At 46.2% G+C, this 12,329-nt stretch overlaps 1 protein-coding gene across 1 annotated transcript; it reads right to left on the bottom strand.

The window, feature by feature from the left end:
* Positions 1-477: 477 nt before the first annotated feature.
* On the bottom strand, positions 478-1,134 carry LOC135574739 (uncharacterized; the record flags this gene model as incomplete). The annotated part of the gene is made up of 1 exon (XM_065026725.1): positions 478-1,134. A coding segment is annotated over one exon (657 nt), but the record flags the coding sequence as incomplete, so codon positions are not given.
* Positions 1,135-12,329: the final 11,195 nt, after the last annotated feature.

The raw sequence follows: 12,329 nt of genomic DNA, 5'->3' as shown, positions 1-12,329 counted from the left end.
GGGGGAGGAAGAGAAAGATAGAGAAGGGGAGGAAGAGAAAGATATAGCGGCAGAGGAAGAGATAGAGAGGGGAGGAAGAGAAAGATAGAGAGGAGGAGGAAGAGAAAGATATAGGGGAGGAAGAGAGAGATAGAGAGGGGGAGGAAGAGAAAGATATAGCGGCGGAGGAAGAGAAAGATATAGAGGGAGGAAGAGAAAGATATAGCGGCAGAGGAAGAGAGAGATAGAGAGGGGGAGGAAGAGAAAGATATAGAGGAAGAGGAGAAGAGAAAGATATAGATGGGGGAGGAAGAGAGAGATAGAGAGGGGAGGAAGAGAAAGATAGAGAGGGGAGGAAGAGAAAGATATAGCGAGGGAGGAAGAGAGAGAGATAGAGAGGGGAGGAAGAGATAGAGAGGAGAGAGGGGGAGGAAGAGAAAGATAGAGGGGGAGGAAGAGAAAGATATAGAGAGGAAGAGAGAGGTAGAGAGGGGAGGAAGAGAAAGATAGAGAGGGGGAGGAAGAGAAAGATATAGCGGCAGAGGAAGAGAGAGATAGAGAGGGGGAGGAAGAGAAAGATATAGCGGCGGAGGAAGAGGAAGAGAGAGATAGAGAGGGGGAAGGAAGAGAAAGATATAGCGGCAGAGGAAGAGAGAGATAGAGAGGGGGAGGAAGAGAAAGATATAGGGCAGAGGAAGAGAGAGATAGAGAGGGGGAGGAAGAGAAAGATATAGCGGCAGAGGAAGAGAGAGATAGAGAGGGGGAGGAAGAGAAAGATATAGCGGCAGAGGAAGAGAGAGATAGAGAGGGGGAGGAAGAGAAAGATATAGCGGCAGAGGAAGAGAGAGATAGAGAGGGGGAGGAAGAGAAAGATATAGTGGCAGAGGAAGAGAGAGATAGAGAGGGGGAGGAAGAGAAAGATATAGCGGCAGAGGAAGAGAGAGATAGAGAGGGGGAGGAAGAGAAAGATATAGCGGCAGAGGAAGAGAAAGATAGAGAGGGGGAGGAAGAGAAAGATATAGCGGAGGAAGAGAAAGATAGAGAGGGGGAGGAAGAGAAAGATATAGCGGCGGAGGAAGAGAGAGATAGAGAGGGGGAGGAAGAGAAAGATATAGCGGCGGAGGAAGAGAGAGATAGAGAGGGGGAGGAAGAGAAAGATATAGCGGCAGAGGAAGAGAGAGATAGAGAGGGGGAGGAAGAGAAAGATATAGGGGAGGAAGAGAGAGATAGAGAGGGGGAGGAAGAGAAAGATATAGCGGCAGAGGAAGAGAGAGATAGAGAGGGGGAGGAAGAGAAAGATATAGCGGCAGAGGAAGAGAGAGATAGAGAGGGGAGGAAGAGAAAGATAGAGAGGGGGAGGAAGAGGAAGATATAGCGGCAGAGGAAGAGAGAGATAGAGAGGGGTGGAAGAGAAAGATATAGCGGGAGGAAGAGAGACATAGAGAGGGGGAGGAAGAGAAAGATATAGCGACAGAGGAAGAGAGAGATAGAGATGGGGAGGAAGAGAAAGATATAGCGGCAGATGAAGAGAGAGATAGAGAGGGGAGGAAGAGAAAGATATAGCAGCAGAGGAAGAGAGAGATAGAGAGGGGGTGGAAGAGGAAGATATAGCGGCAGAGGAAGAGAGAGATAGAGAGGGGGAGGAAGAGAAAGATAGAGAGATGGAGGAAGAGAAAGATATAGCGGCGGAGGAAGAGAGAGATAGAGAGGGGGAGGAAGAGAAAGATAGAGAGGGGGAGGAAGAGGGAGATAGAGAGGGGGAGGAAGAGAAAGATAGAGGGGGAGGAAGAGAAAGATATAGCGGCAGAGGAAGAGAGAGGTAGAGAGGGGGAGGAAGAGAAAGATAGAGAGGGGGAGGAAGAGAAAGATATAGCGGCAGAGGAAGAGAGAGATAGAGAGGGGGAGGAAGAGAAAGATACAGCGGCGGAGGAAGAGAAAGATAGAGAGGGGGAGGAAGAGGAAGATATAGCGGCAGAGGAAGAGAGAGATAGAGAGGGGTGGAAGAGAAAGATATAGCGGCAGAGGAAGAGAAAGATATAGCGGCAGAGGAAGAGAGAGATAGAGAGGGGGAGGAAGAGAAAGATAGAGAGGGGGAGGAAGAGAAAGATATAGAGGCGGAGGAAGAGAGAGATAGAGAGGGGGAGGAAGAGAAAGATAGAGAAGGGGAGGAAGAGAAAGATATAGCGGCAGAGGAAGAGATAGAGAGGGGGAGGAAGAGAAAGATAGAGGAGGAGGAAGAGAGAGATAGATAGGGGGAGGAAGAGAAAGATAGAGAGGGGGAGGAAGAGAAAGATATAGCGGCAGAGGAAGAGAAAGATATAGCGGCAGAGGAAGAGAAAGATATAGCGGCAGAAGAAGAGAGAGATAGAGAGGGGGAGGAAGAGAAAGATAGAGAGGGGGAGGAAGAGAAAGATATAGCTATGGAGGAAGAGAGAGATAGAGAGGGGGAGGAAGAGAAAGATAGAGAGAGGGGAGGAAGAGAAAGATATAGCGGCGGAGGAAGAGAGAGATAGAGAGGGGGAGGAAGAGGGAGATAGAGAGGGGGAGGAAGAGAAAGATAGAGGGGGAGGAAGAGAAAGATATAGCGGCAGAGGAAGAGAGAGGTAGAGAGGGGGAGGAAGAGAAAGATAGAGAGGGGGAGGAAGAGAAAGATATAGCGGCAGAGGAAGAGAGAGATAGAGAGGGGGAGGAAGAGAAAGATATAGCGGCGGAGGAAGAGAGAGATAGAGAGGGGGAGGAAGAGAAAGATATAGCGGCAGAGGAAGAGAGAGATAGAGAGGGGGAGGAAGAGAAAGATATAGGGGCAGAGGAAGAGAGAGATAGAGAGGGGAGGAAGAGAAAGATATAGCGGCAGAGGAAGAGAGAGATAGAGAGGGGGAGGAAGAGAAAGATATAGCGGCAGAGGAAGAGAGAGATAGAGAGGGGGAGGAAGAGAAAGATATAGCGGCAGAGGAAGAGAGAGATAGAGAGGGGTGGAAGAGAAAGATATAGCGGCAGAGGAAGAGAGAGATAGAGAGGGGAGGAAGAGAAAGATATAGCGGCAGAGGAAGAGAGAGATAGAGAGGGGGAGGAAGAGAAAGATATAGCGGAGGAAGAGAAAGATAGAGAGGGGGAGGAAGAGAAAGATATAGCGGCGGAGGAAGAGAGAGATAGAGAGGGGGAGGAAGAGAAAGATATAGCGGCGGAGGAAGAGAGAGATAGAGAGGGGGGAGGAAGAGAAAGATATAGCGGGAGGAAGAGAGAGATAGAGAGGGGAGGAAGAGAAAGATATAGCGGCAGAGGAAGAGAGAGATAGAGAGGGGGAGGAAGAGAAAGATATAGGGGCAGAGGAAGAGAGAGATAGAGAGGGGGGAGGAAGAGAAAGATATAGCGGCAGAGGAAGAGAGAGATAGAGAGGGGAGGAAGAGAAAGATATAGCGGCAGAGGAAGAGAGAGATAGAGAGGGGGAGGAAGAGAAAGATAGAGAGGGGGAGGAAGAGGAAGATATAGCGGCAGAGGAAGAGAGAGATAGAGAGGGGTGGAAGAGAAAGATATAGCGGCGGAGGAAGAGAGACATAGAGAGGGGGAGGAAGAGAAAGATATAGCGACAGAGGAAGAGAGAGATAGAGATGGGGAGGAAGAGAAAGATATAGCGGCAGATGAAGAGAGAGATAGAGAGGGGGAGGAAGAGAAAGATATAGCCGCAGAGGAAGAGAGAGATAGAGAGGGGGAGGAAGAGAAAGATTTAGCGGCAGAGGAAGAGAAAGTTATAGCGGCGGAGGAAGAGAAAGATAGAGAGGGGGAGGAAGAGAAAGATATAGCGGCAGAGGAAGAGAGAGATAGAGAGGGGGCGGAAGAGAAAGATATAGCGGCAAAGGAAGAGAGAGATAGAGAGGGGGAGGAAGAGAAAGATATAGCGGCAGAGGAAGAGAAAGATAGAGAGGGGGGAGGAAGAGAAAGATAGAGAGGGGGCGGAAGAGAAAGATATAGCGGCAAAGGAAGAGAGAGATAGAGAGGGGGAGGAAGAGAAAGATATAGCAGCAGAGGAAGAGAGAGATAGAGAGGGGGAGGAAGAGAAAGATATAGCGGCAGAGGAAGAGAGAGATAGAGAGGGGAAGGAAGAGAAAGATATAGCGGCGGAGGAAGAGAGAGGTAGAGAGGGGGAGGAAGAGACAGCTAGAGATGGAGACTGGGAGAGAAAGAGAGAGGTAGAGAGGGGGGCAGAGATAGAGGGGGAAAGGGGAGGAAGGTACACAGGAAAGCCCTGGGGTTTGTGATATTACACACTGTTGAGTTAGCCTTCACCTAGGCCCCAGCTAATGAGCAGCAGCTATAAACAGAGATGCATTACTGTATGTACCAGAGGGAAAGAGAGAGAGAGACCTTAGAGGTTGGGGAGAGGGAAGATGAGAATGATCAAGACAGGGTAAGACAGTGTGTTCAATATCAACAGAGAGAAGGAGAGAGAGTGGAAACAGACAGGGAGAGAGCAATAGGTCAGAGAGAGAGAGAGAGAGAGACAGGTATAGAGAGGAGACAGACAGGGAGAGAGCAATAGGTCAGAGAGAGAGAGAGAGAGAGAGAGAGAGAGAGGTATAGAGAGGAGTCAGACAGGGAGAGAGCAATAGGTCAGAGAGAGAGAGAGAGAGAGACAGGTATAGAGAGGAGACAGACAGGGAGAGAGCAATAGGTCAGAGAGAGAGAGAGAGAGAGAGACAGGTATAGAGAGGAGACAGACAGGGAGAGAGCAATAGGTCAGAGAGAGAGAGACAGGTATAGAGAGGAGACAGACAGGGAGATAGCAATAGGTCAGAGAGAGAGAGAGCGAGACAGGTATAGAGAGGAGACAGACAGGGAGAGAGCAATAGGTCAGAGAGAGAGAGAGAGAGAGAGAGAAAGAGAGAGAGATAGACAGGTATAGAGAGGAGTCGGACAGGGAGAGAGCAATAGGTCAGAGAGAGAGAGAGAGAGAGACAGTTATAGAGAGGAGACAGACAGGGAGAGAGCAATGGTTCAGAGAGAGAGAGAGAGAGAGAGGTGTAGAGAGGAGACAGACAGGGAGAGAGTGAGAGGTCAGAGAGAGAAAGAGAGAGAGACAGGTATAGAGAGGAGACAGACAGGGAGAGAGCAATAGGTCAGAGAGAGAGAGAGAGACAGGTATAGAGAGGAGACAGACAGGGAGAGAGCAATAGGTCAGAGAGAGAGAGAGAGAGACAGGTATAGAGAGGAGACAGACAGGGAGAGAGCAATATGTCAGAGAGAGAGAGACAGGTATAGAGAGGAGACAGACAGGGAGATAGCAATAGGTCAGAGAGAGAGAGAGCGAGACAGGTATAGAGAGGAGACAGACAGGGAGAGAGCAATAGGTCAGAGAGAGAGAGAGAGAGAGAGAGGTATAGAGAGGAGTCGGACAGGGAGAGAGCAATAGGTCAGAGAGAGAGACAGGTATAGAGAGGAGACAGACAGGGAGAGAGCAATGGGTCAGAGAGAGAGAGAGAGAGAGAGAGGTGTAGAGAGGAGACAGACAGGGAGAGAGTGAGAGGTCAGAGAGAGAAAGAGAGAGGGACAGGTATAGAGAGGAGACAGACAGGGAGAGAGCAATAGGTCAGAGAGAGAGAGAGAGGTATAGAGAGGAGACAGACAGGGAGAGAGCAATAGGTCAGAGAGAGAGAGAGAGAGAGAGAGAGAGGTGTAGAGAGGAGACAGACAGGGAGAGAATGAGAGGTCAGAGAGAGAAAGAGAGAGAGACAGGTATAGAGAGGAGACAGACAGGGAGAGAGTGAGAGGTCAGAGAGAGAAAGAGAGAGAGACAGGTATAGAGAGGAGACAGACAGGGAGAGAGCAATAGGTCAGAGAGAGAGAGAGAGAGAGACAGGTATAGAGAGGAGTCGGACAGGGAGATAGCAATAGGTCAGAGAGAGAGAGAGAGAGAGACAGGTATAGAGAGGAGACAGACAGGGAGAGAGCAATAGGTCAGAGAGAGAGAGAGAGAGAGAGAGAGGTGTAGAGAGGAGACAGACAGGGAGAGAGTGAGAGGTCAGAGAGAGAAAGAGAGAGAGACAGGTATAGAGAAGAGACAGACAGGGAGAGAGCAATAGGTCAGAGAGAGAGAGAGAGAGAGAGAGAGACAGATATAGAGAGGAGACAGACAGGGAGAGGGTGAGAGGTCAGAGAGAGAAAGAGAGTGAGACAGGTATAGAGAGGAGACAGACAGGGATAGAGCAATAGGTCAGAGAGAGAGAGAGAGAGACAGGTGTAGAGAGGAGACAGACAGGGAGAGAGTGAGAGGTCAGAGAGAGAGAGAGAGAGACAGGTATAGAGAGGAGACAGACAGGGAGAGAGTGAGAGGTCAGAGAGAGAAAGAGAGAGAGACAGGTATAGAGAGGAGACAGACAGGGAGAGAGCAATAGGTCAGAGAGAGAGAGAGAGAGAGAGAGGTATGGAGAGGAGACAGACAGGGAGAGAGTGAGAGGTCAGAGAGAGAGAGAGAGAGACAGGTATAGAGAGGAGACAGACAGGGCGAGAGCAATAGGTCAGAGAGAGAGAGAGAGAGAGAGAGAGAGAGAGAGAGAGGAGACAGACAGACAGGGAGAGAGTGAGAGGTCACTGGGAAATGTGATAGAGAAAGAGATTAATGAGAGAAAAGGAGGAGTGTTGTGTTGTGTACTGTAGGTCAGTCTGAGTTCATCTTAAATAAAAAGTGATTCTCTTTAATTGCCTAGCTGTGGCTGTCTCTAAGCCTGCGGGCTGAGGTGGTGTATGAATGGGTGATTGTAATAAGTAGAAGGGGGATTGGTATGAGTTAGACTTAATTGAGATTAAGATGGGTGAGAGGAAAGAGATAAAGTAAGATATGAGTACTACCCCCCATGATTAATCTTTACGGTAAAATGACCCCACTTGAACCGTAACCCTGGTGACCCTCCCTGTGCATGAACATATTAACTTTACCTTCCATAATTCTAGCTGCAACCCAGAAAGTGGCTGGGCATTGGGTCCCAGACTATTATTTTGGAATGAATGAATGAATAAATACATACACTTTTTTTATTAGACCAAGTTAAAATATATATACAGTTGCCTGTAGTGGAAGCATTAGTAACATCTGTGTGATCAAATGAGTTTATTTTGTTTCCATTTGGGTTCCTGTTTTGAATTTATATCGTCCTTGAGACACTGTGAAAGTAAAGAGGAATATAGGAACAACCAACCATGTGACCCATTGTAGGTCTATACCAGTGGCAATCGGTGACGTTTAGGATGAGGGAGGACAATATCATTTTTAATGAGCATGGCCTTATTTCTGTTACAGCATATTGGATGACTGTCATTCATATTCCATTCACCCAGTTCAATGTAACATGGATATGTTTAGGCTACTACATGATACTCTAATGTTCCCTATACCCACCATGAGGTTGGAGTAACATTAGATCTATGAATGAAATGAACAACGTAGGTGCACAGGTCGAGAGAAACATTTTAGTAATCAAGGTGACAGACAATGACACATTCAATACCACCTTGCACACTCTTGCCTGCTGATCTAGAGGGTAATCAGTAGTCCAACAGTTGCAAACGATAGTTTCTATTGGTCAAATTCAGGTATGTTTATCCCTGTTTCGTTATGTTTGTCAACAGAATCGAATACACCACTGATCACACGCAAGCACAGTTCACTTTCATAGTAGAAACATACAAACAGCATGATCATTTTGCTCGTTGCATAATTCCTTCTCGCATCTACACGCTCTCCTCCTCTCACCTTTTCCCTTCGCTTGTGGACTTCAGTTCACAACACGTCAGCTGTCTGTAACCAGGTGAAAAAACCTTTCCAAGACAAATTTTCATATCATAACCGCTAACCGCTACACACAGCCTACATCTTTGTCACCATAATAGCTAACTAAAAAGGATAACTTTCTAAATGTTTCATTATTGAAATGTTTATGGAATTCACTGATCCTTCCTCCTCTGAGACGTCTCCATGTTAAATGATCATGGCTGTTTCTCTAGAACAGCTGAGTAATGCTCCATGTGATTCTTTAAATAGGCTGAACTATTATTTGATTGCTGATTATTATGACTGACGATATCAGATCACTAACCTCAGTCAGCATTCCTGTATACCAGAACTGTAGACTGGTAAACATGGCTCTGCTGCATACGTGGTGCTATCACCCACTAGTGGGTATTGTAAGTCATTACACAGCTTGGATTTTGTCATGAGCATGGTTATATGACCAATTTTGTACTTTGTGTAGCTGTTTAGTTAAGACCCAACATTTACAACAGTTTCTACAGTTCCTCAAGGACACGTGTTACAGGTTGTATATTTTATTTATTTTACACGTGATCATGGAACAGGAGAGGAGAGAGGGAAAGTTAAACATGACAGTGGGAGAAGCAGACAGAGAGACTCAGTGGTGAGAGAGAAGAAGAGAAGAAAGAGGTGGCTGTGCATGATGTTTGTGAAAGGTCAGGCTCTTTGGTTCTTTGGCCTCTTCTTTGATCTCTCTCTCTCTATCTCTCTCTCTCTCTCTCTACTCTCTCTCTCTACTCTCTACTCTCTCTCTCTACTCACTCTCTCTACTCTCTCTCTCTCTCTCTACTCTCTCTCTCTCTACTCTCTCTCTCTCTCTACTCTCTCTCTCTCTACTCTCTCTCTCTCTCTCTCCCTCTCTACCTCCTCTCTCTCTCTCCCTCTACTCTCTCTGTACCTCTCTCTCCTCTCTCTCTCTCTCTCTCTCTACCTCTCTCTCTCTCTCTCTCTCTCTCTCTCCTACTCTCCCTCCCACCTCCCTCTCTACCTCCACTCTCTCTCTACTCTCCCCTACTCTCTCTCTACTCTCTCTCTCTACTCTCTCTCTCTCTCTCTCTCTCACTCTCTCTCACTCTCTCTCTCTCTCTCTCTCTCTCTCTCCTCTCTCTCTCTCTCTCTCTCTCTCTCTCCTCTCTACTCTCTCTCTCTCTCTCTCTACTCTCTCTCTCTCTCTCTCTCTCTCTCTCTCTCTCTCTCTCTCTCTCTCTACTCTCTCTCTCTACTCTCTCTCTCTCTCTCTCTCTCTCTGTCTCTCTCTCTCTCTCTCTCTCTTTCTCTCTCTCTCTCTCTCTCTTGCTCTCTCTTCATCTGGGTCTGACTCAAGCCCAGCTTCACAAACTACAAACAGACTAGAAAATGTGACACACACACATACACACACACACATCGTCTGTCCTCTCCACACAATTGTCAGCGTCAGTTCAATCTGTTCTGTGATCTATCGGCCTGTAGTTTCATATGACAGGTAGAATAGTTATTATCTGAGAGCTAACTTTATTATTAGTTTATTATCTGAGTGGATCACTCTGCAGTGTGTCTCAAAGTCTCATCTTGTCTTGTAGGATTCTTTAGTTGAGTCTAGTGTATAGCTGTCTCTTCTAGGACTCCTGTATCGATTAGCCTAATCTCATCTCATTGGAGTCTCTAGTCATCTAGTTTGCTACTCTATTCCGAGTTGGAGTCTAGTCTTGTCTAGGGTGGTATAGTCTAGGCTCTAGTTGTCTTGTGGAGTCTCATCTGGTGTGGTTGCTATGGGTGCTGTGATGGCAGCTCTCTCCCTAGAGGCCAGGAGGCGTCTGTCTCGCCCTAGCTGTCTGTCTGACTGTCGTCATAGTGCTGCACGCTACCACCGCTCAGGTAGGCTCTCACTTCTCTCTCTACTTCTCTTTATTTTATCTCCTTTTCTCTGTCTGACTGTTACCATAATGCTGCTAGATACCACTGCTCAGCTACTGTAGACCATCACATGTACTCTCTCTCTACTCCCTCAATATATTCTCAGGAACCCATCAGTTGTACACTTTTCCTAAATTCTCATATTTTCTTTTTTTAATCTTTCTTTTCTCTATCTCTCCCCCTCACTCAATCCCTCTCCTTCCCTCTAGGTCTCCACCTGTTGTTGTCTATGAAGCATGTGACCATTTTTTATGTTCTGAAGATGGATCTACAGTGTTTAAAAGCAGTATTTAGACATGTCCATATTGACATTTAGGTATCTTGTCTGTTTGTGTATCTTGTCTGTTTGGGTGTCTTGTCTGTTTGTGTATCTTGTCTGTTTGTGTATCTTGTCTGTTTGGGTATCTTGTCTGTTTGGGTATCTTTGTCTGTTTGGGTATCTTGTCTGTTTGGGTATCTTGTCTGTTTGGGTATCTTGTCTGTTTGGGTATCTTGTCTGTTTGTGTATCTTTCTGTTTGAAAAGAGGGTAACCGGCAGAGACAGCAAGGGCGGTTCGTTGCTCCAGTGCCTTTTCGGCCACCTTCACACCCCTTGGCAAGACTACACTCAATCATAGGACCTACTGAAGAGATGCGTCTTCAATAAAGACTTAAAGGTTGAGACCGAGTCTGCGTCTCTCACATGGATAGGCAGACCATTCCATAAAAATGGAGCTCTATAGGAGAAAGCCCTGTCTCCAACTGTTTGTGTAGAAATTCTAGGGACAATAAGAAGGCCTGCGTCTTGTGACCATAGCGTACGTGTAGGTATGTACGGCAGGACCAAATTGGAAAAATAGGTAGGAGCAAGCCCATGTAATGCTTTGTAGGTTAGCAGTAAAACCTTGAAATCAGCCCTAGCCTTAACAGGAAGCCAGTGTAGAGAGGCTAGCACTGGAGTAATATGATCACATTTTTGGTTCTAGTCAAGATTATAGCAGCTTATAGCAGTGTTTAGTACTAACTGAAGTTTATTTAGTGCTTTATCCGGGTAGCCGGAAAGTAGAGCATTGCAGTAGTCTAATCTAGAAGTGACACAAGCATGGATACATTTTTCTGCATCATTTTTGGATGGAAAGTTTCAGATTTTTGCAATGTTACGTAGATAGAAAAAAGCTGTCTTTGAAACAGTCTTGATATGTTTGGCAAAATGGAGATCAGGGTCCAGAGTAATGCCGAGGTCCATTGCAGTTTTATTTGAGACGACTGTACAACCATCAAGATTAATTGTCAGATCCAACGAAAGATCTCTTTGATTCTTAGGACCTAGAACTAACATCTCTGTTTTGTCTGAGTTTAAAAGTAAAACATCTGCCGCCATCCACTTCCTTATGTCTGAAATACAGGCTTCCAGGGAGGGCAATTTTGTGGCTTCACCATGTTTTATTGAAATGTACAGCTGTGTATCGCCCGCATAGCAGTGAAAGTTAACATTATGTTTCCAAAAGACATCACCAAGAGGTAAAATATAGAGTGAAAAGAATAGTGGTACTAAAACGGAACCTTGAGGAACACCGACATTTCCAGTTGATTTGTCAGAGGACAAACCATTCACAGAAACAAACTGATATCTTTCCGACAGATAAGATCAAAACCAGGCCAGAACTTGTCCGTGTAGACCAATTTGGGTTTTCAATCTCTCCAAAAGAATGTGGTGACCGATGGTATCAAAAGCAGCACTAAGGTCTAGGAGCACGAGGACAGATGCAGAGCCTCGGTCTGACGCCATTAAAAGGTAATTTACCACCTTCACAAGTGCAGTCGCAGTGCAATGATGGGGTCTAAAACCAGACTGAAGAATTTTGTATGCATTGTTTGTCTTCAGGAAGGCAGTGAGTTGCTGTGCAACAGCTTTTTCTAAAAAAATTGAGAGAAATGGGAGATTAGATATAGGTCGATCGTTTTTTAAATATTTTCTGGGTCAAGGTTTGGCTTTTTCAAGAGAGGCTTTATTACTGCCACTTTTAGTGAGTTTGGTACACATCCGGTGGATAGGGAGCCGTTTATTATGTTCAACATAGGAGGGTCAAGCACAGGAAGCAGCTCTTTCAGTAGTTTAGTTGGAATATGCAGCTTGAAGGTTTAGAGGCCATGACTATTTTCATCAATGTGTCAAGAGATAAAGTATTTAAAAACTTGAATGTTTTCCTTGATCCTAGGTCCTGCCAGTGTTGTGCAGACTCAGGACAACTGAGCTTTGGAGAAATACGCAGATTTAAAGAGGAGTCCGTTATTTGCTTTCTAATGATCTTTTCGTCAAAGATCTTTTCGTTATCACTGCTGAAGTGAAAGCAATCCTCTCTTATGGAATGCTGCTTTTTAGTTAGCTTTGCAACAAGTGTCAAAAATACATTTTGGATTGTTATTCTCCTCAAGTTGTAAAAGTAGGATGATGGAGCAGCAGTGAGGGCTCGTCGATACTGCACGGTACCGTCTCTCCAAGCTAGTCGGAAGACTTCCAATTTGGTGTAACAGCATTTCCGTTCCAGTTTTCTGGAAGCTTCAGGGCTCAGGTATTTTCTGGAATCCTGTTTCAGGGCTCAGGTATTTTCTGGAAGCATGCTTCAGGGCTCAGGTATTTTCTGGAGGCCTGCTTCAGGGCTCAGGTGCGACT

This window comes from Oncorhynchus nerka, linkage group LG13, assembly GCF_034236695.1.
Source record: "Oncorhynchus nerka isolate Pitt River linkage group LG13, Oner_Uvic_2.0, whole genome shotgun sequence".
Lineage (NCBI taxonomy): Eukaryota > Metazoa > Chordata > Actinopteri > Salmoniformes > Salmonidae > Oncorhynchus > Oncorhynchus nerka.
Note: the sequence above shows the minus strand (reverse complement) of the source record. Positions and strands in the feature narration are given on the sequence as shown.